A 27,998-nucleotide genomic window follows, 5' to 3' on the forward strand; every position below is an offset into this window, starting at 1 on the left:
CAGTCAGTTCCTTTTTTTAAGAGAGAGGCACCACTTGAGCATAGTTATGCTACTTTGTGCCTGCTCCTACGCCGTCATGTTCCTGGGCTTATGTTCTGTATTACTACTTAGGTCGGTGACAATGGCCAGGTAGATTGTTCTTCATTGGGCTGATTTAAACCTCTATAGTTAGCTAACAGACATGAGAGTTTATGTGTAATAGAGCTACTATTTTAGGTTTCTTCTCATGCAGTATCTCTTGGTGGCTGGTCCTCGTTAATGTTAATGTCTGGCCTCTAGTGGATTGATTTGTTCCTTACATTAGCCAGACTGGCTAATAAAAGCCCCTCACAGGTGAAAGTGCCCTAACTTATAATTAGGAATAAGTATGAATGCATGTTTTGAAGACCTTTCACATGATATCCCTGTGCTGATAGTGGATGGTGGGTCTCCTCCTGATGAGTGTCCAGAGGTAGCAAGCTGAATATTGTGACAAGGAAATTAGAGGAAAAAGGGAATAAGTGACTGTTGTTTCCAGATGTTGGATGGGAAGGTCTAGGATTGAGGGGGAGTGCAGGGACTCTGGAATGAATGCCAGTTATAGTAGGCATATATTTAAGATATCTAAATTTACTTTTGTTGGGTATACTTGTATATTAATGACAAGAGACTGAAGTACAGAATTATTCCTGGGGCTGAGAATATGGCCTAATGGTAAAGTGCTCATCTCGTATACATGAGGCCCTGGGTTCGATTCCTCAGCACCACATATATAGAAAAAGCCGGAAGTGGCACTGTGGCTCAAGTGGTAGAGTGCTAGCCTTGAGTAAAAAGAAGCCAGGGACCGTGCTCAGGCCCTGAGTTCAAGCCCCAGGACTGGCAAAAAAAAAAAAAAGAAAAAAGAAAAACAATTAATTATTCCTTAGGCTCGCATTCATGAAGAATGAACAGTGAACTTTACATTATAAAAACAAATCCCCCAAATAGTTATAACATTTAACCACAACATTATTTGAGGTGATGATATGGGTGTTGTCTACTCTGTCTTTAAATTTTAAGTAGTTTTCAAAGTAAAATTTGAAGCTTGATGCCAGTGCTCACACCTGTAAACTTAGATGTTCACTAGGGTGAGCTATGAGAATCTTGGTTCCAAGCCAAGCCCGGGCAGCAAAGTCTATGAGACTCTTAATCTCCAAGTAAGCACCCAAAAACCATGAAGTGGAGCCATGGATCAAGTGGTAGAACACTAACCTTGAGTTTTAGAAAAGCTCAAGGACTGCACTCAGAACCTGAGTCAAGTCCCAGGACTGGCATAAGTTAAAATAAAATTTGAAGACTGAAGCATAGTTCTGTAGCAGAGCACTTGGCTACCTTGTGGGAGGTCCTAGGTTCCATTCTCAATACTTTAAGAAAAAAGCAAGTGTGTATGTACATGTGTACATACACACACACACACCAAAGAAAATCAAGTGAAAATTATTTGTTTATTTTTATTTATTTATTTATTTGCCAGTCCTGGGCTTGGACTCAGGGCCTGAGCATTGTCTGTGGCTTCTTTTTGCTCCAGGTTAGTACTCTGCCACTTGAGCCACAGTGCCACTTCTGGCCATTTTCTATATATATATGGTGCTGGGGAATTGAACCCAGGGCTTCGTGTATATGAGGCAAGCATTCTTGCCAGTAGGCCATATTCCCAGCCCCTCAAGTGAAAATTTAAAGAATGAAATCAGCTAGATTTTTTTATGGGAGCTGTCTATGTGAGATGTATATAATCATTTTTGGAGATAACTGACAAGCTTCAGCCCCCCTTTAAACCTAGTATTAAAGGCAGGCTTGCTCTGGTGGCCTTTAGAGTCAGCTGATGGAAGAGGAGATGAGAAAAGGACAGAACACTTCCTGCAAGATGGGACATTAAGAATGAGGATCGGGGCTGGGAATATGGCTTAGTGGCAAGCGTGCTTGCCTCATATACATGAAGCTAGGTTCGATTTCCCCAGCACCACATATATAGAAAATGGCCATAAGTGGTGCTGTGGTTCAAGTGGCAGAGTGCTAGCCTTGAGCAAAAAGAAGCCAGGGACAGTGCTCAGGCCCTGAGTCCAAGGCCCAAGACTGGCAAAAAAAATTAAAATAAATACACAGTTGGAAAAAAAAAAAGATGTACCACCAAAAAATTACTTAAAAAAAAAAAAGATTGAGGAGTGTTAGATTCATGAGAAAAGGTGACTGTAAAAGGCTAAAGGACAGCTCAGTTAAAGCATGACCAAAAAGAGGGTTGTATGCTTTACAAAAGCTAAATCCTAGGACTTTGAGTCAAGAATCAGGGTTTGAGTCCTATCCTCTACTTGGACTCAATGGAGCAGTTAATTTTCATTTCACAAAATGAAAATAATTTTAAAAATGCCTATTAGTGAGATTGTGAGTCAGTTGAATATGAAAAATGCTCTAAGTTTCAACTATAGGAAAGTTGTTGGGCTGGAAATGTGGTTTAGTGGTAGACTGCTTGCCTAGCATGCATGAAGCCCTGGGTTTGATTCCTCAGTACCACATAAACTGAAAAGGCTGGAAGTGGCTCAAGTAGTAAGAGTGCTGGCTTTGAGCAAAAGAAGCTCAGGGACAGTGCCCAGGCCCTGAGTTAAAGCCCCTGGACTGGCAACAACAAAAAGTTATGAAAAATTGCCAAAAAATTGATTAGTAAAATAAAACTTCAACCTTGATTCATTCAAAAACTATCAACTAAGGGTCAAGCAACTATTAGAGGTTCAGGGTGACCACGCCTTGGTCTCAAGACCTTACTTGGAATAAAGCAGAAGAGCCAAGTAATTACAATGTCTATCTCTAGCATTCCTGCTTGGATGTCACCCTATAGTTGCATGTGTAATAGCACAGAACAAAGGCCTCTGCCGGGCTGGAAATATGGTCTTAGTGGCAAGAGTGCTTGCCTCATATACATGAAGCCCTAGGTCCGATTCCTCAGCACCACATACATAGAAAAGGCCAGAAGTGGCGCTGTGGCTCAAATGGTAGAGTTCTAGCCTTGAGCAAAAAGAAGCCAGGGACTGACTGCTCAGGCCCTGAGTCCAAGGCCCCAAGACTGGCAAAAAAAAAAAAAAAAAAAAAAAAATCACTAGAAAGGACTCCACCTCCTCTGGGAGATCAGAAAGAATTTCCCAAAGAGAATGGGTTAGACATGGAAAACAGAAGCAAAGGAAATAGCTAGAAAAAGGAAGTTTTCGTTGCGTTAGGTAATATGGGATGAAGGGAAATCTTAAGAGATTTAAAGCTTAAAAATGAAGCTAGGTTTCTTAAGATGAACACTTTTTATGATCTTGTTTATTGGCTTCATTTGATTGAACTTTACTCATCTAAGTGAAGTTTTCAAGGTTTTGGTTAAGATTAAACAAGAAAAACCTGGGAGCCAGCCACAAGGTTGGCCATAATACTTTCTTTTGTCAGTTCTAGGGCTTGAACTCAGGGCCTGGGTGCTGTCTTTGAACTTTTTTCCTCAAGGCTAGTACTCTACCACATGAGCCACAGCTCCACTTCTGGCTTTTTGGTGGTTAATTGGGGATAAGAGTCTCATGACTTTCCTGCCTGAACTGGCTTTGGACCACCACCTCAAATCCCAGCATCCAAAGTTGCTAGGATTACAGGCATGAGCCACTGGTGCCTGGCAGCAATACAATTTCTTTTTTATTTTTAAGTTTTGCTATAAAGATGATACATTGCTGGCTTACTGTTTCATAAGTCAGGTAATGAGTGGATTTCTTTTTAGGCAGTGTTACCCCTTGCAATAGTTTTCTAAAAGATGTAGGATCTTCTGAAAGAAGGATAATGGATAATCTTCATTATTGTTGAGAGCTGCCTCACCAGTTACTCATTGAGATCACCACTGAACACTTAATGTTACAAAGTAACAAAGTAAAGAATAAGTAATTCTTCCCCACATGTTGCTCACAGTCTAAGGGAGACCTACAAATAGATCATTATAGCCATATAGCCAATTCCTACATAGTAGTTTATGACTTACAACACTGCTTCACAAACTCAAAACACTAAGAAAAACTACTACCCTCTCTCAGGTAGGGATTGAAGCACAATTGGTTGAGCAACCTACTCAAGGTCACATAAGTGGCAGAGCCAGAATTTGAACCCTGGTGCTTAGTCTGATTAGTCTGCTTTAGTGCTTACTTTATATTGCTCTTTTGGTTATTAACATACAGTGCAGTGGGCTGGGAATATGGCCTAGTGGCAAGAGTGCTTGCATATTATACATGAAGCCCTGGGTTCGATTCCTCAGCACCACCTATACAGAAAACGGCCAGAAGTGGCACTGTGGCTCAAGTGGCAGAGTGCTAGCCTTGAGCAAAAAGAAGCCAGGGACAGTGCTCAGGCCCTGAGTTCAAGGCCCACGACTGGCAAAAACAAACAAAAACATAGTGCAGTAAGTGAAAAAATGAGATGCTACATGTTAATTCTGAAACAGCATGAGAGGAAATTGCTACAGAGGCTTTTAGGAGGAGGTAGTATGCTGGTTCTTAGATGATTTGTGGGATATTCACACAGAAGAACCAGTCAGCATGGGTAACATTTGAGGTTAAGGAAGTTTGATGCAGGAGTAGAAGTAGCCACTATAAGAATAGATGGGTGGGCACTGCATATCTGTGCCTAGCTAAGGAGTTTATGCTTGAGGACATACAAGAGAGGAATTGTAGCGGGGGACTGACTTGGCCTGGTTTGTGTGTGTGTCTGCCGCGCGCTCATGTGCATGTGCGCTTGCTTTCATGTGCCAGTCTTGGGGCTGGAACTCTAAGGGCCTGGGGGCTGGGCTCTCTGAGCTTTTTGCTCAAGACTAGCACTCTACCACTTGAGCCATACAGTTCCACTTTCAGCTTTGTGTGTGTGTGTGTGTGTGTGTGTGTGTGTGTGTTGGTGATGGTAGTTAATTGGAGATAAGAGTTTCGTGGACTTTACTGCCCAGGCTTGCTTTAAACCATAATCCTCAGATCTCAGCCTACTGAGTTAGCTAGGATTACAGATGTGAACCACTGGTGCCAGGCCTAATTTTTTGTTCCTTATCTGTCACCAGACAGTGAGTGGTGGATTGGTCAGTCCTGAGTTACAGGACTATTTTAAGGCTTCATGGGAGTTGGAGAGTTAGGAGAAGAGAGAACAGAATAAAGAGCAAATTTGAGAGAAATATTGAGTGGGAAAATTGTCAGGACTTGATAGTTATGAGGTGAATCCCAATTAGCCTGGGTATTTGCTGAGACAGAATGTAGAGGGAGACTAGCCTGGGTATTTGCTGAGACAGAATGTAGAGGGAGACTAGCTTGGGTATTTGCTGAGACAGAATGTAGAGGGAGAAGCAGTTTTTGGTGGGCCCCAAACAGTCTGAGTGCACAGAATAAGAAAGAGGTACTTTGGAATAGGTGCTTTGGAACAGATAGTACTATAGAATGAACCCTAAAAATACAAATGCCACGTGCAAAAAGTCACTTCCTGGTGAACTTGCTTTTAGCTGAGAGGCCTGAGCTGTTTACATAATGCCCTCTGGTGGTGGAAGACACTATTCTACCTCTCTTTATGGTTGAAAATACTAATGCTGAGGGAAAGATTATTCCAAGATTCTTCCCTCTGCTTTCTGTGTGGATGAATTCACTTCCTATATTTATAATTCAGGCTAACTAAAGAACCATCTTATTCATAAGTTATCTGTTAGGCAACTTTAGCTATTCATTGCCCTGATGTGAATGGGCAATTTGATTGCCTACTAGTGAAGTACAGGAATTAAAATCTTAATTCTTCCTCATAGAGCTCTTCCCTAGGTCCTCAAAGAAAATTAAATTATGTAGATTTATCTTCAGTGAGTTTTGTCTGGTTCCACAGCCCATAACATATTGAAATGGTGAGCAGAGAACACCTTTTAGAAGTAATTTGTCAGCTTGACAAGGAGACAAAAATACCAACAAAAACTAGTCTCTAAAAGCATGACATGTCTGAAGACATTTCATGTGGGTGGCAAACAACTCTTGCAAATTAGAGCAGCTTCTGCATGTCCAGCAAAAGAACCTGATACAGAAACAGGTTACACTATACAAAGGAGCTGTATTTACACATGAGCTGGAGAGCCGTAGGCCAGCATCAGGGAGACAAGGTCTTACCCAACAGCCACTAAAATTAGATGTGACTTTGAACATATCACTGAACCTTCAAGAGCCTCAGTTTTCTGTCTGGTTGACAAAACAGACCAGAACTAGTATTGTGGCTCAAATGGTAGCAAAACTGCTAAAGGACAGCACTTGGGTCCTTAATTCAAGCGCCCCCCCCCCCAAAAAAAAAGACCAACAACTGGATTGAACCTGATCATACAGTTACATAAATTGTCACAATGACAATATTTTTAAAAATTTGTTTGAAAAAGCAAAAAAAAAACCCATTTATGTATAGTTTATGAAAGAATCCTCTGTGTAGTATAATTAGTTGGATATCAAAAAACTAGTGAGAAAAGTTTCCTGATAGTTACGTTAAATGTAGAGCTGGTATTTATATCTAGCAGTGCCTGTTTCCTGGAATAGTTTTTTGTTTTTTTGCCAGTTCTGGGGCTTGAACTCAGGGCCTGAGCACTGTCCCTGGCCTTCTTTTGCTCAAGGCTAGCACTCTATCACATGAGCCATAGCACCACTTCTGGCTTTTTCTGTTTATGTGGTGCTGAGGAATTGAACCCAGAGTTTCATGAATGCTAGGCACGCACGTTACCACTAAGCCACATTCCCAGCCCCTAGAATGGCTGTTAATTCTTTCACTTAACAACCATGTACTAAGTGCCAACTGTGTGGGAAGATTGTACTAGGCACAAGGAACACTAAGGCTATTAAGCCCCATCCCTGTCTCCTTGTCCTTGAGGGCTCAGTATAGTAGGCAATACTGTACACTACTGCTCCTTGAAATCTGTCAGTGCTAATGACACAAGTCATAATATGGCATTGTCAGGATAAATACATAGCTACAGTGTGCTTTAACAGATTTAGGGTAGATCATGAAACTGAGCCACCATTTACAGGATTGTTTCTATGGGAATATGTGTTTCAGGTTCCAAATAACTTAAAAATAAGCTTTGGAACATAACTCAATTATAATTCAGAACTTCCTGTACAAGTACTGAATCTGAAATCTAACAACTAGCCAGCATGCTGGGTTGAAATAGTGGATAAAGTTTTCTATGCTTTATTGAATGTCACTTAAGTAGCTTACAATAAAACCTTTTATATTTAGGAGTTTATACAACTGGTTATTCTCAGAAATTTCAAGGAGAAAACCTCTGAAGAATTTAATTCATTTAGCTACTGGTTTGTATACTCCGACAAATGGCATTCAAGGAAAAAGTTCTTGCTGATGTGATATTTTTATAGGTGGTAAAACTGTCAGGACCATAATTTTGAGCTTGAGTCATATTGCTTGTATTCTGATCCCAGGAAATCCTCTTTTGGGCATACATATCATTTGTGTAATAAGATACCTAAGGCAGAGTAACTTATAAAGAAAAGTAGTGTATTTAGCTCATGATTTTGGTGGCTCCAAGTCCAAACAGCATGGTACTGGCCTTACTGAGGGCTTCCCTGGTTGTTACCTCATGGCAGATAGATTCTAGCACCTCTTAAGTTGCCATGCTATGGATGAAGTTTCTGACATATAAAACTTTGAGGGTACACTTTAACCATATCCAAACCATGGTATTCTCTGCTTTTCAGTCTGAAAAATGGGTCTTACAGCCAAGTGCTGATGGTGCACATCTAGATCTGGAGTGTTGTGGTTCAAATCTAGCTAGGGAGAAAAATCCACAAGACTTCTATTTCTAAAAGTAACCAGCAAAAAGCCAGGCTGGAGATGTGGTTCAGGTAGTAGAGTGATAGCCAGGCAAGTCGGCTGAGAAAGTATGAAGCCCTGGGTACGAGTTCTGCTACTGGCAAAAATTGGTGGGGAGGTCTTAGCACAGTATATATTTTGTACAGTTTGTTATAAAGATTAGTACTAAAATGATAGGTAGAGGTACATGTATACTTAATATGTATGTGTATGTGTATTTTATATATATTGTCCCTAGAATAATGCATGACATACAAATGCTAGCTAGTGTATTATAGTTGTCATTCTACTTTGTATAACTTTTAGTCTAGTAAAGCAAAATACCTTTTACTACTAAAATTATTTTAAAGTGGTTTGTACCCTCAAAGGTGTTTCAGTTTAATGTCAGCCTATGAGTACAGTGCATCTTGATCAATGTTGCCCCTTTTCATTATTTTCTAGCCAACCTGTTGCATAGTTCTCCCAATTACCTACATATCTGTACAAATACGTGAAATGTCTTACACATTGCTTTCTGTTCTCTAACCCTATCCATTCACCAGCATCTCACTACAAACTTGTTTGGTTCTGGTATAATTCATGGTTTTCTTCCAAACTCTTACTGAACTTCATCCAACATAAGTTAGCATTCAGTTCTCAAATTGTTCCATGGTTTTAAATTTAACCCCTCATGTTTCTGTAGCTCTACTGTACTCCATTCTCTGCCCTTCACCTCACTGGTTTGTCTAGCCTTATGTTGTTCAATACATTCTTTGCTCTCATTTAAAACACAAGGGAAAGCTTTCATTCCAGTTTAGCCTTTTCAAGGAGGGTGTGTGTGTGCGCGTGTCTGTGTTGTGTGAGTGTGTCTGTCTGTCTTCATACTAAATCCATACGCATACATTCAGTCTGCTAAGACATTGAAGTACTTAAAAGAAATTAGTGTATGTACAGGTCAAATATCCTTTATATGAAATGCTTGAGACTGGAAATATTTGGAGTTTTCTTAGATTTCTGGATGTTTACATAGTCCTTATTGGGTGAGTGTTCCTAATCTGAAAAAAAACAACATTCAAAATGCTCCAAAATTCTAAACTTTTTCAGGGGGAGGGGTTGGTGGTGCTAGTACTGGGGCTTGAACTCAAGGCCTGGGCATTGTCCCTGCGTTCTTTTGCTCAAGGCTAATGCACCACCACTTGAGACACACCTCTGTTTTCAGCTTTCTGTGGTTAATTGGAGATTAAGAATCTCTTGATTTTGCCCAGACTGGCTTTGAACTACAATTCTCAGATCTTAGCGTCCTGAGTAGCTAAGATTACAGGTGTGAGCCACTGGCACCCAGCTCAAAGTTCTAAACTTTTAAAATGACGTGCTGGCATTAAAAATGTTTAGGATTTTTTTTTTTAATTGAAGATAGTTGTACAGACTTTCCTGCTGGGACTGGCTTCAAACTGTGATCCTCAGATATCAGCCTCATAAGTAATTAGGATTACAGATGTGAGCCACTGGTGCCTGGCTAGGATCTCCCTTTTCTAAGTTCAAATTCTCAGTATACTCAGCTTGTAATCCACACTACTCAGCTCTTTGTAATCTTTTATATAGTGCTTTAGGAGTATTTGGAGTTCTGATTTTCCTATTAGCAGTGCTCACCCTACACACTTAAGTCCTCTTTGAGGTCCTGATGTAGTTACAAGTGGAACAGAAGGGAGGTACTAAATTGGGTGTCCTGTGCTAGCTCTCCTCCAGACTACACAAATTAACTTGAGGCCTGAAATGTAATGCAAGTCACATACAATTTGTTATGATTATTTCTCTGGAGTCTCTTGCAAATTACTTTTAAATTACTTATTCATTCACTTCAGCCTTATGGCCCCTGGTCATTTGCTCGGGTAGTGTTATTTCCAATTTAAGAGATTTCGCCATAGAGGAAATTATTTCTGAAAACTTACTATAGGGAGAAATTTTCTGAAATGGCTTCCCCAGTAGGTTTTAGGAACATGACTGTTCAATAAGTATATAAATGGACATGTATAGATGAAACCACATCTGTAGTATTCACTTGGGATGGATAACAGCAACTGGCCAGTGAACACTGAATTAAGAACCCACACCTAGTACTTAAGCTTTCTTTGAGAACGAACATCCCATAATACGAAGGAAGTGGTTGTTGGTACTGTGTAGGTGGACATGAGTCTCTTCTGTAGTCCTAGTACCTACTTTACCACACTTAACCATCCTGATACATTGTTTGTTCTGTCCTAGGTCTTTGTCTCTATGAAATTAAGAATGTTTGATTAATATTGAAGCTCTAAAAGTCTATTATTAATAAATTGCTTCATATGCTAAATGTGTTTGATGGCTTTCATTTTTGAGATAAGCAGATATTTTTTTTTTTTTTTTTGCCAGTCCTGGGCCTTGGACTCAGGGCCTGAGCACTGTTCCTGGCTTTTTTTTTTTTTTTGGCCAGTCCTGGGCCTTGGACTCAGGGCCTGAGCACTGTCCCTGGCTTCTTCCAGCTCAAGGGCTCAAGGCTAGCACTCTGCCACTTGAGCCACAGCGCCGCTTCTGGCCGTTTTCTGTATATGTGGTGCTGGGGAATCGAACCTAGGGCCTCGTGTATATGAGGCAGGCACTCTTGCCACTAGGCTATATCCCCAGCCCTGTTCCTGGCTTTTTTGCTCAAGGCTAGCACTCTGCCACTTGAGCCACAGCACCACTTCTGGCCGTTTTCTGTATATGTGGTGCTGGGGAATCCAACCTAGGGCTTCATGTATATGAGGCAAGCACTCTTGCTACTAGGCCATATTCCTAGCCCCCAGATAAACTTTTTCAAACTAACTTTTGCCAGTTGTGGGGCTTGAACTCAGGGCTGGGGCACTGTCCCTGAGTCTCTTTGTGTTCAAGGCTAGCACTCTACCACTTGAGCCATAGTGCCACATCAGATTTTTGAGTGGTTAATTGTAGATGAGTCTCAGGCGGGCTTTTCTGCCAGAGCTAGTTTCTGTGATTCTCAGAACTCAACCTCTTGAGTGGCTAGGATTATAAGCATGAGCCACCAGTACCTGTTTAATAAATTTTTGGAGGTTTTGTTTTTGTAGTTTTATTAGGGATGTCAAGAAAGTGAAAAAGCAAATTTGGAGTTTGAAATTGCCTGTAAAAATAAATGAATTGTAAATATTCTCAAGGGATCAGCTTTTAAAATCTTTCAAGAATTTAGATCCTTATTCTTCCATGTCCCCTGGGTGAAACTACAGTTGCATAATGACATTGCCCAGAAGTTGTAGGTTTAACATTTAAAATTGTTTAGTTTAGCTCTTGTTTAGCTTCCTATGCTACAATGGGAAGACAGAAATACTGGTAGACATATGAAGGATTTATATCTAGCTCTATGGGACACAGACCCTGTGTTCTTTTCTTTACAGCATGATACCTTCTGCAGTGTGTGTACTTTTACTATGTGCACATTGAATGAAATCAGTAGCCTGGATAAAATATTCCTGGTATCCTAGAGATTATGCCCATGCTACTGCTGATTCTCAGTACTTTATACAGTGTTTAGCACTTAATATTCATTGTGGCTGGATGCTGTGGCTCATGCTGTAATCCCAGCTACTAAGGAGGAAAGCAGGAGGATGGATCATGGTTCAAGACCAACACCCAGGCAAAATGTGAGATTCCCAAACCAATAAGGCCAAACATGCACAGAGAATCATGGGAAGATGGCCACCAAAGGCTGATCCTAGGCATAAACAAGAAACCCTGTAATTTGAATAGTGACTAGCTTCAGATGTGCCTATACAGTTGGCATTCTATGTATTTTTGTTTAACTATTATGTGACATTTTATTCATCTGTGAAATATCATGTTTGGTGTTATTTGAGGTAGTATTCTCACCTTGAAACTTGGAGTCAACAAGGATACTTCAGTTGCAAAATTAGATTTGAACCCAGATGTGTTGGGTGTAAGTGAAGCCTGTGCTCTTTGCACTGTGCCGTATACTATACCATCCTCAATAACATTTCCTTTTGGCTTTAGTGTGATCATTCAGAATCCTCCAAGTTTGTTTCAGCTTTGAACAACTCATAACTAGAAAGTAAGTCTTTTCCTTTCCTTCTTCATTTTTTTATTTTTTGGTGTGGAGTGGGGTTTGAATTCAGGACTTTAAGCTCAAGGCTTGGTGCTTTACCACTTAAGCCATACCTTTACTTCTGACTTTTTCTTGGTCAATTGGAGATAAAAGTCTCAAATTTGTCTGCCTGATCTGGCTTCAAACCTGGATCCTCAGATCTCGGCCTCCAGAGTGGCTGGGATTAAAGGAGTGAGCCACCAGCGCTCTGTTAGGCTTTATATAATTTTAATTGTAACCTTAGTTTGTATTTCTGCTTGAGCCTCCATCCTGAATCATCTTTCTTCTGTTGTCTTCACTTATAAACATATTCAAAGGTTACTCAATGTTAAAAGACTAGATTCTGGGGCTGGGCATGTGGCTTAGCGGTAGAGTACTTGCCTAGCATGCACAAAGCCCTGGGTTTGAGTCCTCAGGACCACATAAACAGAAAAAGCCGGAAGTGATGCTGTGGCTCAAGAGGTAAAGTGATAGCCTTGAGCAAAAGAAGCCAGGGACAGTGCTCAGACCCTGAGTACAAGCCCCAGGACGGCCAAAAAAAAAAAAAAAAAAGACTAGATTATAAGGAATATTTACCTGACTTTCATTGTTAGCAGGCACTCAGATTATAATACTTTGATGAGTATCTGTGAATACATTGTTCTGAAGTTATGTGCATGGCAAACAGACTTCTTCATAGTTTGGGTATAGATACCCAAGATAAAGAGGTTTGAAAAAGTTTACCATCTTTGTTGTTATTGTTGAGGTCCTGGGGCTTAACTCAGGGTCTGGGCGCTGTTCCTGAACTTTTTTGCTCAAGACTAGTGCTCTTCCAGTTGAGCCACAGTTCCACTTCCAACTTTTTTATGGTTAATTGGTGCTAAGTCTCCTGGACTTTCCTCAGATCTCAGCCTCCTGAGTAGCTAGGAATACAGATGTGAGTGAGCCAGGGGCACCCAGCCAGAATCTAGAGCTGTTTTTTTATTCTGGATATTTTGCTTGAAGTTTTTGTCATATGTATGTGTTCTTTTGTACTTTCTTTTGTGAACTAGTAGTAGGGCTTGAACTTGAGGCCTCATGTTTTCACTTGGCTTATTCACTCAAGGCTGGCATTCTACCACTTGACCCAGACCTCTACTTCTGTCTTTTTGCTAGTTAATTGTAGAAAGGAGTCTTCAGGATTTTACTGCTCAGGCTGACGTTGAGTGACAATTCTCAGATCTCAGCCTCCTGAGTAGGACTACAGACCTGAGCCACTAGCACTCATCTTATTTTTTTTTTAACAAGTAAAAAATAAAAGAAAGCCAGGTGCTGGTGGCTCCTGCCTGTAATCCTAGCTACTCAGGAGGTTTAGACCTGAGGATTGAGTTTCAGTGCCAGCTTGGGTAAGAAAGTCCATGAGACTTAACCTCCAGTTAACCACCAGAAAATCAGAACTGGTGCTGTGGCTCAAACTGGTAGAGCACTAGTTTTGTGCAAAAGAGATCAGGGACAGCTCCCAGACCCTGAGTTCAAGCTCCACAACCAACTGTGTGTATATGTATATGTATATGTATATGTATATTACAAAAATATATAATCTAAGAATGAATATCTTCTTTGCAATAAATTTGCTCCTTTATGTCTCAAATTAAATTCTAATCAATATAGTGTGTTCTAATTACAGGATTATTGCTTCATTGTAAAGTTATACAAGTTACAATTGGTGACAATTATTTTCTTTTAAGTGTTCTTGATATCTTGTCTGACTTCATTATTTTTGTTTTCTATAGGTCTCTAATTAACAGAAGATGGCAAAGCCGACTCACAGCAGCTACGTCCTTCAGCAGCTTAACAACCAAAGAGAATGGGGTTTTCTCTGTGACTGTTGCATTGCAATTGATGATATTTACTTTCAAGCACACAAAGCAGTTCTGGCTGCTTGTAGCTCCTATTTTAGAATGTTTTTCATGAACCATCAGCATAGTACTGCACAATTGAATCTCAGCAACATGAAAATTAGTGCTGAGTGTTTTGATCTCATTTTGCAGTTTATGTATCTAGGAAAGATTATGACAGCACCGTCTAGTTTTGAGCAGTTCAAAGTAGCAATGAACTACCTACAGCTGTACAATGTTCCTGACTGTTTAGAAGACATACAGGATGCAGATTGTTCTAGTTCAAAATGTTCATCTTCTGCTTCCAGCAAGCAGAACAACAAAATGATTTTTGGGGTAAGAATGTATGAAGACACTGTGGCTAGAAATGGCAGTGAAGCCAACCGGTGGTATACAGAACCAAGTTCAACAGTAAATACGCCACATATTAGAGAACCAGAGGAAGAATCTATACAGCTAGGTAATTTTCCTGAACCACTATTTGATGTATGTAAAAAGAGTTCGGTGTCCAAATTATCTACTCCAAAAGAACGTGTGTCACGACGCTTTGGGAGGAGTTTTACCTGTGATAGTTGTGGCTTTGGCTTCAGCTGTGAAAAACTACTAGATGAACACGTGCTGACCTGTACTAACAGACATTCATACCAAAATTCAAGATCCTACCACCGAATAGTAGACATTAGAGAGGGGAAAGACAGTAACATCAAAGCTGAATTTGGTGATAAGGATTCTTCTAAGCCATTTTCTGCACAAACAGACAAGTATAGAGGAGATACAAGCCAGGCTCCTGATGACTTGGCTTCAACCACTGGCTCCAGAAAAAGTAGCACAGTGGAGTCTGAAGTAGTCAGTGAAGAAAAAAGCAGAGCGGCTGAAAGGAAAAGAATCATTATCAAGATGGAACCTGAAGATATTCCTACTGATGAGCTGAAAGACTATAACATTATTAAGGTTAATGATAAAGACTGTAATGAATCCACTGACAATGATGAATTAGAAGACGAACCTGAGGAGCCGTTTTATAGATACTATGTTGAAGAAGATGTCAGCATTAAAAAAAGTGGTAGGAAAGCCCTAAAACCTCGGATGTCTATAAATGTTGATGAAAGAGGTGGTTTAGAAAATATGAGGCCTCCTGCCAACAGCAGTCCAGCACAGGAGGATACTGAAAACGCATCTTGTGAGCTGTGTGGACTCACGATAACGGAGGAGGACTTGTCCTCTCACTACTTAGCCAAACACATTGAAAATATCTGTGCATGTGGTAAATGTGGACAAATCCTTGTCAAGGGCAGACAGCTTCAGGAACATGCTCAAAGATGTGGAGAGCCTCAAGATCTGACAATGAATGGGTTAGGAAATACTGAGGAGAAAATGGACATGGAAGAAAATCCTGATGAGCAATCTGAAATAAGAGATATGTTTGTTGAAATGTTGGATGACTTTAGGGACAATCATTACCAGATAAGCAGTATCCAAAAAAAGCAGTTGTTTAAACATTCTGCCTGTCCTTTTCGATGTCCTAATTGTGGCCAGCGTTTTGAAACTGAAAATCTCGTGGTTGAACATATGTCTAGTTGCCTAGACCAAGATATGTTTAAGAGTGCCATCATGGAAGAAAATGAAAGAGATCACAGGCGAAAGCATTTTTGTAATCTGTGTGGAAAAGGATTTTACCAGCGGTGTCATTTAAGAGAACACTATACTGTTCATACTAAGGAAAAACAGTTTGTTTGTCAGACTTGTGGAAAGCAGTTTTTAAGAGAACGTCAGTTGCGTCTGCACAATGATATGCACAAAGGCATGGCCAGGTATGTCTGTTCCATTTGTGATCAAGGAAACTTCCGAAAACATGACCATGTACGGCATATGATTTCTCATTTATCTGCGGGTGAGACTATATGCCAGGTCTGCTTTCAGATATTCCCAAATAATGAACAGTTGGAGCAGCACATGGATGTTCATCTGTATACATGTGGAATATGTGGAGCAAAATTTAATTTGAGGAAAGATATGAGATCACATTATAATGCCAAGCATTTGAAAAGAACCTAAGTGGTTTTCTACTGTACTAATGTCTAGTTGATAGCAGATGAAAACACCAAAGCCAACAGGATATGAGCTATTAGAAATTGATTTTATAAGATGAATTGTTGCAAAAAAAATATTTCAAGGCCCTTTTACCTTCAATATTTTTATTTAGGACCTTAGGTATCCATATTTTAGGTGTTAAATGTCTTATCACTTTTATTGTTTCTTAATAGCATTGTTTCTAGTTTTCTTAGCTGTGATTAAATTTAAATGTAGACTATAAGTGGCTGTTACCCCTTCAGTGACTATTAAACTTTAGTTTTTATTTTATTTTTTATCAGTAAGGTCATAACTTCACTATTTCCTACTTTTTTTTTAAGGTTATCCTATGAAATTTTAAGCCCAACATCACTGGCCATTGTTGTTTTAAGTTTTAGCTCCTTTTTTGGTCAGTTTTGGACAGTGGGTTAATAACTACATCATTCTCCCTTATTAATGAAATTCACAGTCTTAAATTGACACACTTACTAGGCAAGTTAGGTGTACTAAATCTAACCTTTAAGGTTGACATGGGCTCACACTTGGCCCAAGATGATTGATGGACCTGAGGAAATTCCTATAGATGAATGCTTCCTATAATTGATAAAATATTTATCATTTAATAATCACATTTAAAACTTATATTAAGTGTAAATCCCAATGACTTTCCCTCACTTGAAAACTTAGTGGGGATAAGCCATTTTGCTTTGTGATATTAAATTTAACTATGATAGTTAATTTTAATTAAAAAGACAACTTGTATTCATTAAAAGTATTTTAATTTAAAATATTCTGATTTCTAAAGTGTGTTAGTCTGTCAATTATTTTGTTTATAAATAGATTTTAATAACCTAGGAATATGACATCTAAAGAAAAATGATTTTTCACCTTTTAAATTACATACTTTTGGAACTTTGAGATTTGAGAAAGCTGCCATGTATATTGATAAATCTAATAAAATAATGAAATCAATTATTAATCTGGTTGTTCTATAAAAAGTAGAGTGCACAAAAATTGTGTTGTCTTTTATACTATCTATGATTTGAAGATGTGTTGTCACAAATGCAGTTTATCACCATGCTTCATTATTTTTTTCTGTAAAGGCTACGAAAATTGAGAACTATAAAATAATCAGCATATAAATGGAACCAGCTTATATTTTTCAGATAAAGTAGTAGTATTGTTAGTTTTTGACTTAGGGTCTACAGTGAATACATGTGATTTAAAACACTAGCAAAACTGACCCACCAATAAACACATCTACTGAATGCCTTTTAATGTGAATTACTTGCAATGTATTACCCTTCTCACAATGAAAGGGATTTTAATTAGCTCATTTTTTAAGATACAATTTTGTGAATATGAACAGACATTTAATAAGACTGTTCTTTTCATTTTAAAGATACACAAATCATTTTCTAAATAATTTGCATAAAACAAGTTGCCAAGAGAGTTGAGAAACATTGGGTATTATAGATTAGTTGAGAATATTGCAGCACAGTGAGCACAGTGTTGGGGATGCATTAAAATGTTCAGTGAGGACAGAAATAGCCCAGGAACCAGTGTAAAATTAAAATAATGGGAGCAAAGAGACCCACAGTTGAAAGTCACGCACTTAACAAGAAAAGTCATTCATCTTTGTTTAGATGTAGTAGTCTATCAGACATAGTTAAGTCTGAAGTGTAACTTAAAATGAAATCTAGGATTCTTACGTGTATACTGCTATGAACCTGATAAAAGTTCTCTTAACAAATCCAGAGACCATCAGAGTGCAGTATGAGAAAAGAAACTGACCAGATTTCCAAAACATACAGTATCTCCATGGACATAATTATCTTTGGGATCACTTTTTACCACCTCACCAGAAAAATTTCTATTGCAGTTGGCTTTCCCACCATTAAAGAAAAGGGTTTGGTTTTTTTGCCTTTAAAAAAAAAAATTACCACTCTGAAGAAAGGGTTATTCCAACAGGAAGAGGGTTTAATTTATATGACCTCTAAATTTACCTGACAGATGATAAAGTTTCACAAAACCACACCTCATAATGTTTTCTCTGATTTTGTATTACACACAGAGACACACTACAGGGTTAATGGAAGGTACAAGTATTATGATAGAGGCAGGTTCATTTAAAGGCTACCTGGCTTTTAATATTAGAGGGAATGAAAAAACAAAAACCTAACCACTTCCTAGCCAGTTTCTTTTCTCTCCTGAGATGGAGTTAGCTCTGTTTTGCTATTGCTTCTTACCCTGTTGGCCTGGGAAGAGAATGAATGAAGACTAGAAGTTGCTTGCTACTTCCACTTTTTTAAATTAAAAAACAATGTATATATATATGCATATATATATATATATATTTTTTTTTTATTTTCCAGTCCTGGAGCTTGGACTCAGGGCCTGAGCACTGACCCTGGCTTCTTTTTGCTCAAGGCTAGTACTCTGCCACTTGAGCCACAGTGCCACTCCTGGCCTTTTCTATGTATATGGTGCTGGGGAATCACACCCAGGGCTTCATGTATACGAGGCCTCTTGCCACTAGACCATATTCCCAGCCCTTTAAATCAATTTTAAAATATTTATTGTTAAGTAGTTGTACAAAGAAGTTACAATTCTGGAAGTCAGGTTATAAGTACAATGCATTTTGATGACCATTTCCACTGTCCTCCACACTTTTTTTTTTGTTTTTTTTTTTGCCATTTCCAGGGCTTGAACTCAGGTCAGGGGCCTAGGTGCTGTCCTTGAGCTTTTTCTTTCAAGGCTAGTACTCTCACTTGAGCTTCAACTCCACTACCATGTTTTTGTTTTTGGTGTGTGTGTGCATGTATAGTTAATTGAAGATACTAGTCTCACAAAACTTTCCTGCCCTGCTGGCTTCAAATCTTTCTCTCTCTCTCTCTCTTTTTTTTTTTTTTTTTTTTTTTTTTGCGAGTCCTGGAGCTTGAACTCAGGGCCTGAGCACTGTCCCTGACTTCTTTTTGCTCAAGGCTAGCACTCTACCACTTGAGCCACAGAGCCACTTCTGGCCTTTTCTATGTATATGGTGCTGAGGAATCGAAGGCAAGCACTCTTGCCACTAGGCCATATTTCCAGCCCATAGCTTCAAATCTTGTTCCTCAGATATCTGCCTCCTAAGTAGCTAGGATTACAGGAGTGAACCTCCCCCAGTTAGTTTCTTTCCTTCTTTGTTTCCCTCCTTCCGTCTCTCCCTCTCTCCCTTCATTTCCTTCCTTCCTATGCTAAGGTTTGATTCAGAGCCTCCTGCTTGCTCAGCTTGTTTGCTCATCACTAGTGCTCTACCACTTGGATCACGCTTCCAGCCCATCTTTTTACTCATTATTTTGGAGATGGAGTCTTGATTTTTCTCTCTAATCTGGCTTTGAACCTTGGGGATTACAGGCATGAGTTACCAGCATCAGGTCTGTAGTGTATAGCCTCCAAATCTTTAGATTTGAAAATGATCTTTTTGTTGTAGAGCTGGAAATCAAACCAGAGGACCTTGACATGACAGGCAAGTGATCCATCCCCAGCCCTCCTATTGTTTTGAACAGAAACCCTAAAGGATACTACTGTTGAGTCCTTACAAAGCTGCCACCAATTAGAGTGCAACTTCCACGTTCTTTTAAGTTTTAGTAAATAGAATTAAGCACTTCAGAAAGTACTACCAAGATAGACTTGGACTTAAAAGCCCAGGTATTTGTTTTGTTTTTGAAACAGAGTCTTAACTATGCAATTAAGGCTAGCCTCAAACTCACCATACAGCACACCTGAGTGCTGAGATCACAGACAGGCATTATGCCATCGTGCCTGGACTCCTATATTCTTAAAGGGATTCAAATGACCCATATGAGTAGCATAGTATGTGGCAAATCTTTAGTAACTGTAATTAACAATCTGTGGAGATAAATTAGAAGAAAGTATACTAGAGGGACTAGTTATAAAACATTTTTTAATAAGGATAGTTTGCTAGGGCAGACAGAACATTAATTAAAAGGAAGAACAGATGTGAAGGACCATGTTTGACTTTAGTTAAAAATATCACTAAAGCTAGCCCAGGCAGGAAAGTCTATGAGACTCTTCTCCAATTAACCACTAGAAAACCAAAAGTGGCTCAGAATGGTAGAGTGCTACTCAAGAGAAAATCTCAGCGCCCAAACTCTGAGTTCAAGCCCCATGACAAAAAACAAAAAAAAACCACCAAAAAACGTTCTTGCCTGGGTTGGCTTCAAACCACAGTCCTCAGATCTCAGCCTCCTGAGCAGCTAGAATTACAGGCATGAGCTACTGGCACCTGGTGCAAGTCTTATACTTAATATCACAATTGCTCTTTAGGAGCAATTTTATAGATCTATTAAATGTGAAAGCTACTTTAGTGATATAGTGGAATGAGTGTTATTCAAGCAGTGAGAAAGTTGGAATTAACTACCAGAAAACTGTAATTGGAGCTGTGGCTCAAAGTGGTAGAGCACTAGCCTTGGCCAAAAAGTGCTCAGGGACAGTGCCCAGGCCCTCCCCATGACCAATTGCCCACCCTCCCAAATACATATATGACTGAAGCGAGGTGCTGGTGGCTCATGCCTCTGATCCTAGCTACTCAGAAGGCTGAGTAAGAGTTTGAGGTTGAAGACAGCAAGAAAGTCTGTGATATTCTTATCTCTAATACTCAGAAAAAGCCAGAAGTAGCTCAATAGTAGAGCACTAGCCTTGAGCAAAAAGGAGCTCAGGGACAGCACCCAGGCCCTAAGTTCAAGCCCCAGGACCAGAAAAAAAAAGAGACTGGGGGGATGGGAATATGGCCTACTGGCAAGAGTGCTCACCTCGTATAAATGAAGCCCTGGGTTCAATTCCTCAGCACCACATATATAGAAAATGGCCAGAAGTGGCACTGTGGCTCAAGTGGTAGAGTGCTAACCTTTGGCAAAAAGAAGCCAGGAACAGTGCTTGGGCCCTGAGACCAAGCCCCAGGACTGGCACCAAAAAAAAAAAAAAAAAAAAAAAAAAAGACTGGGTGCTGGTGGCTCACACCTATTATCCTAGCTACTGAAGAGTCTGAGATCTGAGGACGGAAGTTTGAAGCAAGACTAAGCAGACAACGCAAGAGACTTACCTCTAATTAACCAGACAAAAAGCCTGAGGTATAGGCTCAAGTGGTAGAGCACCAACCATGAATGAAAAAGCTGAGCAAGAGTGCAAATCTCGTCTGGGAATGTGCCTTAGCAGTGAAGTACTTGTGTAGCATGCATGAAGCCTTGGGTTGGGTTCCTCAGCACCACATAAAAAGAAAAATCCAGAAGTGGTGCTGTGGCTCAAGAGGTAGAGTGCTAGAGCCTTGAGCAAAAAGAAGCCAGGGACAGTGCTCAGGCCCTGAGTCCAAGCCCCAGGACTGGCAAAACAAAAAAGTGCAACTCTCTTAGCCCAAGTCCTAGTACTGCTCCTTGCAAATATATATGCACTGAACTAAAACATTTGAAAGTTACAGGTGAGATTAACAGGAACTAAAATAATAATTCAAATAGAGTGCCTAATGAAACAATGGTTATGAACATGCCAAGGATATACCTAAAGAGTGAGGAAAATTATTTGAAGCCAACCTGGGTATGAAAGTCCTTGAGACCTCTCTCCAGTTTACCACCAGAAAACAAGAAGTGGCTCAGAGTGGTAGAGTACTAGATGAGAGGAAAAAGCTCAATGCCCATGCCCTGAGTTCAAGTCCCCGACTGACCAAAAAAAAAAGTTTGAATCGCTATTGTTAATGAGAAGCTAAATAAGTACCAAAAATTAAAAAAAAAAAAAAACATTGGCACTGGTGGCTCATGTTTTTAATCCTAGCTACTCAGAAGTCTGAGATCTGAGGATCAACCACCTAAAAGCAAGAAATAGGGTTGTGGGCTGGGAATATGGCCTAGTGGCAAGAGTGCTTGCCTCGTATACATGAGGCCCTGGGTTCCATTCCTCAGCACCACATATACAGAAAATGGCCAGAAGTGGCGCTGTGGCTCAAGTGGCAGAGTGCTAGCCTTAAGCAAAAAAGAAGCCAGGGACAGTGCTCAGGCCCTGAGTTGACAGCCCAGGACTGGCCAAAAAAAAAAAAAAAAGAAGTAGGGTTGTAGCTTAAGCAATAGAACTCCAGCCTTGAGTGAAAAAGACAAGAAACAGTACACATCCTTGAGTTTAAGCCTTAGTACTGACACACGCACACACACACACTTGAATACCATTAGATGTACATACAGTTGAGAATAAAGAAACTGGCATATCTAGTTTCAATAGGTTTTATCATGAATTAAATTTTTTGACTATTAATCTATTTTCCCCATCCTTATCTGTAGAGTACCAAAAAGCTCTAGGAAATGTATTTGTAGAATCCTTCTTATAACTGGACACTTGAGGTTAATAATGGAGTACTGTATCATAGAATACTTTTCAGAAAACTAAAGTAAGTAGAGTATTAAGTACTTGAAGGTTTGTTTGTTGTTGTTGTTTGTGTCAGTCCTGAGGCTTGAACTCAGGGTCTGGGCACTGTCCCAAATCTGCTTTTGCTTAAGGCTAGCATACTACCACTTGAGCCACAGCTCCACTGGCTTCAAACTGCAATCCTCAGATCTCTGCCTCCTGAGTAGCTAGGATTACAGCTGTGAACCACTGGTGCCCAGCAGTATTGAAGTTTATATTCCAGACTTAGAGACTTGTAGCTAGCCATAGTAGAATTCTCACTTAGTAAGCCCTGCACCCATTTTTTAGTACTCTATACTCAGTACTTCACAGGCATAATTTTAATTATTCCTCATAGGCTGAGGTAAGTATCATACTTTCTAGATGATGAACTGATGTTTAAAGGGACTATTTTCCTTAAAATCACTCAGAAACTATATATTAGGCCTGGGTTTTTAACCTAGAACTCTACTTAGCCTACATTTCTGTGCCATTAAGCTACATGCCCCACCTACCAGGTACAAATAATGGCCTTTTCAGAATAGGAACACATAATAAAGGTCCTGTGAGCCTGTGCTCCTTCTAAGGCCTGCTTGGTCATGTGGATGGTAATTGTGGGTACCGAATGAAGATTCTAAGCAATGTGACAAGTCATGAGTGGAAAATGAAACTTATTCTGACCATTAATAAGAATGATGTGCTAGAAATAAACATTTTGGTATTTTGATTGTGCCATTGTCATCCATTTTTTGGGCCCATAGTAAGTTCTCAGTTAAAAGTTACTTAGAAGCTGGGTGTTAGTGGCTCACTCCTGAAATCCTATATACTCAGGAGGCCAAGATCTGAGTATCATGGTTCAAAGCCAGCCTGGGCAGGAAAGTTCATGAGACTCTATCTCATATTAACCACTGAGAAAGCAGGAAGTAGGGCTGTGGCTGAAGAGGTAAGAGTGCTATCCTTGAGCAAAAAAGCTAAGGGATAACACCCAGCCCCAAGTTCAAGGAGCAGCACCCTAAAAAAAAAAAAATTGAAATTTCCTTTCCATATTTCTATGTGGCTTTCCCCTTTTGTTTACCATATAATATTACCTTTGTGTTTTTTCAATTATTTATTTTTGTGTGTGTGCCAGTACTGGGGTTTGGGTTCAGGGTCTGGACACTGTCACTCAGCTTTCTTGCTCAAAACTAGCACTCTTCCACTTCAGCCACAGCTTCACTTCCAGCTTTTGGTGGTTACTTGGAGCTAAGAGTCTTACAGACTTTTCTGCCTAGGTTATATGCTTCTGTGCTAAACCTACTACGTTAATGATTTTGGTACCATCTGTCAGATGTTATTTTTCAAGATGGATGAGATGGAGGAGTCTGTGCACAATGTCTAAGGATCATTGCATGGCTGCCTTTCCACTGCTTTCTGTCAACTGTAGTGATACTTTACTTGGCAACATGGACATAATTTCACAAAAAGCAGATGAAATCTAGCTCCTTACAGTTACTCTCTAGCAAGAGGCAAAAAAGGCGAGAGTTTGGAGTGCTTGCATCTGTAAATGACAATTGGTGAATATAAAGTAAGCAAATGACAAAAACAGCCTTAAAATCATGCTAGTTTTGAATATATGCAACTTTATATGCATACAGGTAGTTGAATTTATCAGTAACTTTAACTCTTCTTTATATTCAGGAGACCAAATCACTGGAGTTAACAGTGAAAATTGTTCTCCATTCTCTCATGTTTCTGCTGAATTTGCTGGCAAAAAGGAATATTACAATTTAATACTAAGCATGAATCAAATATATCAATGTATCAGCCATCACTATACTAAGAAGTCACAAGAAAGGCTAATTTGAAAGACAACAAAAATGTTAGACAATTTCAATCTAGAGCTAGAAATATTCATGTTTTGTGAGAAAATTTGCCTGTTTGAGAAAAAGAATCTAATTAGTGTACAAAGCTTGCTTTTAGGCTTTATTTAAAAATACATATTTAAGGAAAAGTATTTGAGCTGGGTGCAGGTGGCTCAGGCCTGTAATCCTAGCTACTCAGAAGGCTGAGATCTAAGGATTGTGATTCAAAGCCAGCAGAAAAGTTACAATGAGACTCTTATCTCCAATTAACTACCCAAAAAGCCCAGAAATACAGCTATGGCTCAAGTGGTAGAGAGTCAGCCATGAATTAAAAAAAAAAAAAAAAAGCTCAGGGACAGTACCCAAGCACTGAGTTCAAGCCTTAGGACAAGCAAAGTACTTAAACCAATAGTATATACCAATTGAAACAGCAGAGCTGAGGACTCAGGGTATTTTTGTTGGTGGTTGTTTATGTGTTCTTTTTGTCAATACTGTGGTTTGAACTCAGGACCTTGTGCTTACCAAGGCAGTCTCTATACCATGCCCCAGCCCCAGAGCTCAGTTTTTGATGAAAGAAATAATTCCAAGCGGGCTGGGAATATGGCCTAGTGGCAAGAGTGCTTGTCTCCTATACATGAAGCCCTGGGTTCAATTCCCCAACACTACATATACAGAAAATGGCCAGAAGTGGCGCTGTGGCCCAAGTGGCAGAGTGCTAGCCTTGAGAAAAAAAGAAGCTAGGGACAGTGCTCAGGCCCTGAGTCCAAGGCCCAGGACTGGCAAAAAAAAAAAAAAGAAAAAAAAAAAAGAAAAAAAGAAAGAAAGAATTCCAAGCACCTAGGTTACAAAAAGTCACTTTTTCTTCCAAATGTTTGTTCCCTGATGTGAGGAAAACATTCTAAGAGATAGGTCACTTTTTTAAAAAATTGAGGATAATTGTTATTAGCACAAAACATCGCTGTAAAAATATAATTCCCCCAGGAATCAATGGGACAGTTTAGGAGAGATATACACCTACAAATTTGAAGGAAAATCTGTCCTCCTTTCTTCCCCCCTCCACTTCTCACTGTGCACTTGACTTTCATTTGCAGAGTATACAATACTGCACTTTAGGAGAAAGCAGTGTTAGTGTGATGGCTTGAGACTTTAAAAAGAGTATGAGCTTTACATTTTATTATATGTCAAGCAGAATTTTGCCACTATTAAGTACATTGTAGAGCTTTTCTTTGAAGGAAAACACTTAGGTTTTCACCTATCCTTTATTTGTCTGACCTCCAATCTTTTTTTGCTACATATTTATGTGCCTATCCATTCTCACTTAGACTATGCAAAAATAAGAGGTTGCCTTATGGTTGAAGAATTATATTACTAATAAGAATATATTTGAAAGGTACAATGAGTTACAGTTAAGAAGTAATTAAGTAAATTAAAATTGTAGGACCTGTTCTTTGTTCCTATTCTCTTGACAATGTGCTAGCCTGGTGCCAAAAACTAAGAAATTCTTACCTAAGAATATGTTGTTATTTTGTAGAGCAGTCAATTTATAATATTATTTTTCTTGAGTTTTGTCTTTTTCTGTGTGGCAGTGGTGAAATAGGGCCTTCTAAACCCCTGGAGAAGTGACAGATCTGAATTTGGAGAGGACATGGGGAAGACTCAATCTTCATATCAGGTCTGAAGTGCCACCATCTTTTCTGTCTTCCTGACAAACTTCATCAACTCTAAAGTTCCAGTTTGCAGAAATCCAAGAAAATTCAATAAAAATTACTTTGGGATCACTTGGCTGTAACATAACTGATTCACAGTGACTCTCCTAGTACTTGTGGAAAATCTGCTAAAGAAAAGTTAACTGTAAAATTCATATGACATCAGTGGTTAAAGCTACACTAAAATGAACTTTATATGTTAATTATATTCAAGGGTCCCTTGGGAAATAAGAGGCCTTGCTAGGCTACTGTAAATATGTTATAAAAAGAGATAATCACATATCTCTGTAAACACACATATAATTCCAAACTTAAAATAACCAGGATTATAGCTTATGTATTATGCAATATTTTTAGGCAACTTAAAAAATTATACTCAAAATGTGTAGCTTAGAATATAAGTAAAAAGTTTGTACAGTGAAACAGATTTTAAGACCAATATTTTAATAAAATAATCCATCTATAATACTTTCCTCTCTTCCTTTTGTGCTGTATATTCCAGTCATGCTTGATTATTGGAAAAAATGAAGCTCTTTTTTAAGGCTGTTAACTTAAAGGAAGCGCATTGTTTCAACAGTGCTAGATTTTCACAAACCATAGACACATTTTTTTTCTGAACTTAGCAATATAGCCTAATAAGGTAGATTAATTTATTAAACATTTACTATTGACAGTAATATATAATGCCATGCTTCTCAGCTTTGAATTTCAAGAGAAAGTTCAACTAAGTACTGCATGAGACAATGATTAACATGTTCTTAAAAACCTTTCAGAGAAAAAATATTAGTAATATTTTAACTTGCTGCAAATGCTTTGCTATGAACACACAAATACTTCTTAACCATATGCATCTTGTGGCCACATTATTTCCTTATTGTGAATATACTTGTATATTTTTACTTTTGGTTAACTGTATTCAATTCCTTTAGTATTATTTTGTGTAATATCGAGAAGTTTTTAGAAATGCCTATTTTATTTTTATACCTACATCAAATGTTTTAGAGAGTTGCACTGGGATCTTAAGGTTAACTATTAACAGTATATGCAGAAGTTGAGTCACTTCAAATTCTAAATGTAAGTTAGGATAGCAACTAGAATATTCATTCTAACAACTAGACTGGCTGAAAATCAAAGGAAGCTAGTTACAATGAGATAGTAGGTACAGGAAGGAGAGGGGAGACTTCAAATGCCATGTGAAATGCTTTTAAAAGTCTTAGGTGTTAGAGTCTAACTAGAGTTAATCTCTTTGGGGGACATAGAATTTCAGGCTTCTTAAATAGGAAATCTAAAAGATATTATTATTAAAGGTACCAATCAATATAGAAATGACTCAATATTTTGATTGACTAAACTATTGAATTAGATTTACTAAAGAAAAGTGGCTTTAAGTTGTGACTGTACTAACCATAAGTGTAATGAATTACATTATTAATGGTATAAATGCACGTATAATGTGGTTTTCTAAAATGGACTTTTTGAATTATGAGTACCTTTGTTACATTTTAAATCTATTGCTTTTACCTAATAAAATTTCCTCCTCTATGTTCATAAGTTAAACTGTCTGTATGTTACTTTTACTTATCTTTTTTTTCAACTTGGCTCTTTTAAAATGTAATTGGGGCTGGGAGCCAGTAGCTCATGCCTGTAATTCTAGCTACTCAGGAGGCTGAGATCTGAGGATCATGGTTGGAAGCCAGCCAGGGCAGAAATGTCCCTGTGAGAGTCTTATTTCCAATAAGCTACTCAAAAAGCTAGAAGTGGCACTGTGGCTCAAGCAGTAAAGCGTTGGCCTTGAGCACAAATCAGCTCACCACCAGTGTACAGGCCCTGAGTTAAAGACCCAGGACCAGGAAAAATAAAAAAGGAATTGGGTTGCTGGGCGCTGGTGGCTCACACCAGTAATCCTAGTGACTTTAGAGGCTGAGATCCGAGGATAGCAGTTCAAAGCTAGCCCGCACAGGAAAGTCCACGAGTTTTATCTCCAATTAACCATCAGAAAACTGGAAGTGGTGTTGTGATTTAAAGTGGTAGAATACTAGCCTTGAATGAAAAAGCTCAGAGACAATGCCTAGGCCCTGAATTTAGGCCTTACAACTGACACACACACAAAAAAATTGGTCTGAAGAGTTATCAACTTTTCTACCCT

General features: G+C 39.0%; 1 protein-coding gene across 4 annotated transcripts in view; it reads left to right on the forward strand.

Moving 5' to 3' along the window:
• Window positions 1–27,542, forward strand: part of Zbtb1 (zinc finger and BTB domain containing 1) — a 31,418-nt gene extending 3,876 nt beyond the window's left edge. For 2 of the 4 annotated variants that reach the window (XM_048362064.1, XM_048362062.1), the window contains exons 2-3: window positions 11,860–11,917; window positions 13,702–16,848. In XM_048362064.1, the coding sequence (XP_048218021.1) occupies window positions 13,720–15,861 (2,142 nt within the window). In that variant the 5' untranslated portion in view covers window positions 11,860–11,917; window positions 13,702–13,719 and the 3' untranslated portion in view covers window positions 15,862–16,848. Of the gene's footprint in view, window positions 1–11,859; window positions 11,918–13,701; window positions 16,849–25,732 lie in introns of those variants that run through there. The other 2 variants (XM_048362066.1, XM_048362063.1) reach the window with 2 other exon arrangements.
• Window positions 27,543–27,998: the final 456 nt, after the last annotated feature.

Source organism: Perognathus longimembris, chromosome 14 (genome assembly GCF_023159225.1).
Source record: "Perognathus longimembris pacificus isolate PPM17 chromosome 14, ASM2315922v1, whole genome shotgun sequence".
NCBI lineage: Eukaryota > Metazoa > Chordata > Mammalia > Rodentia > Heteromyidae > Perognathus > Perognathus longimembris.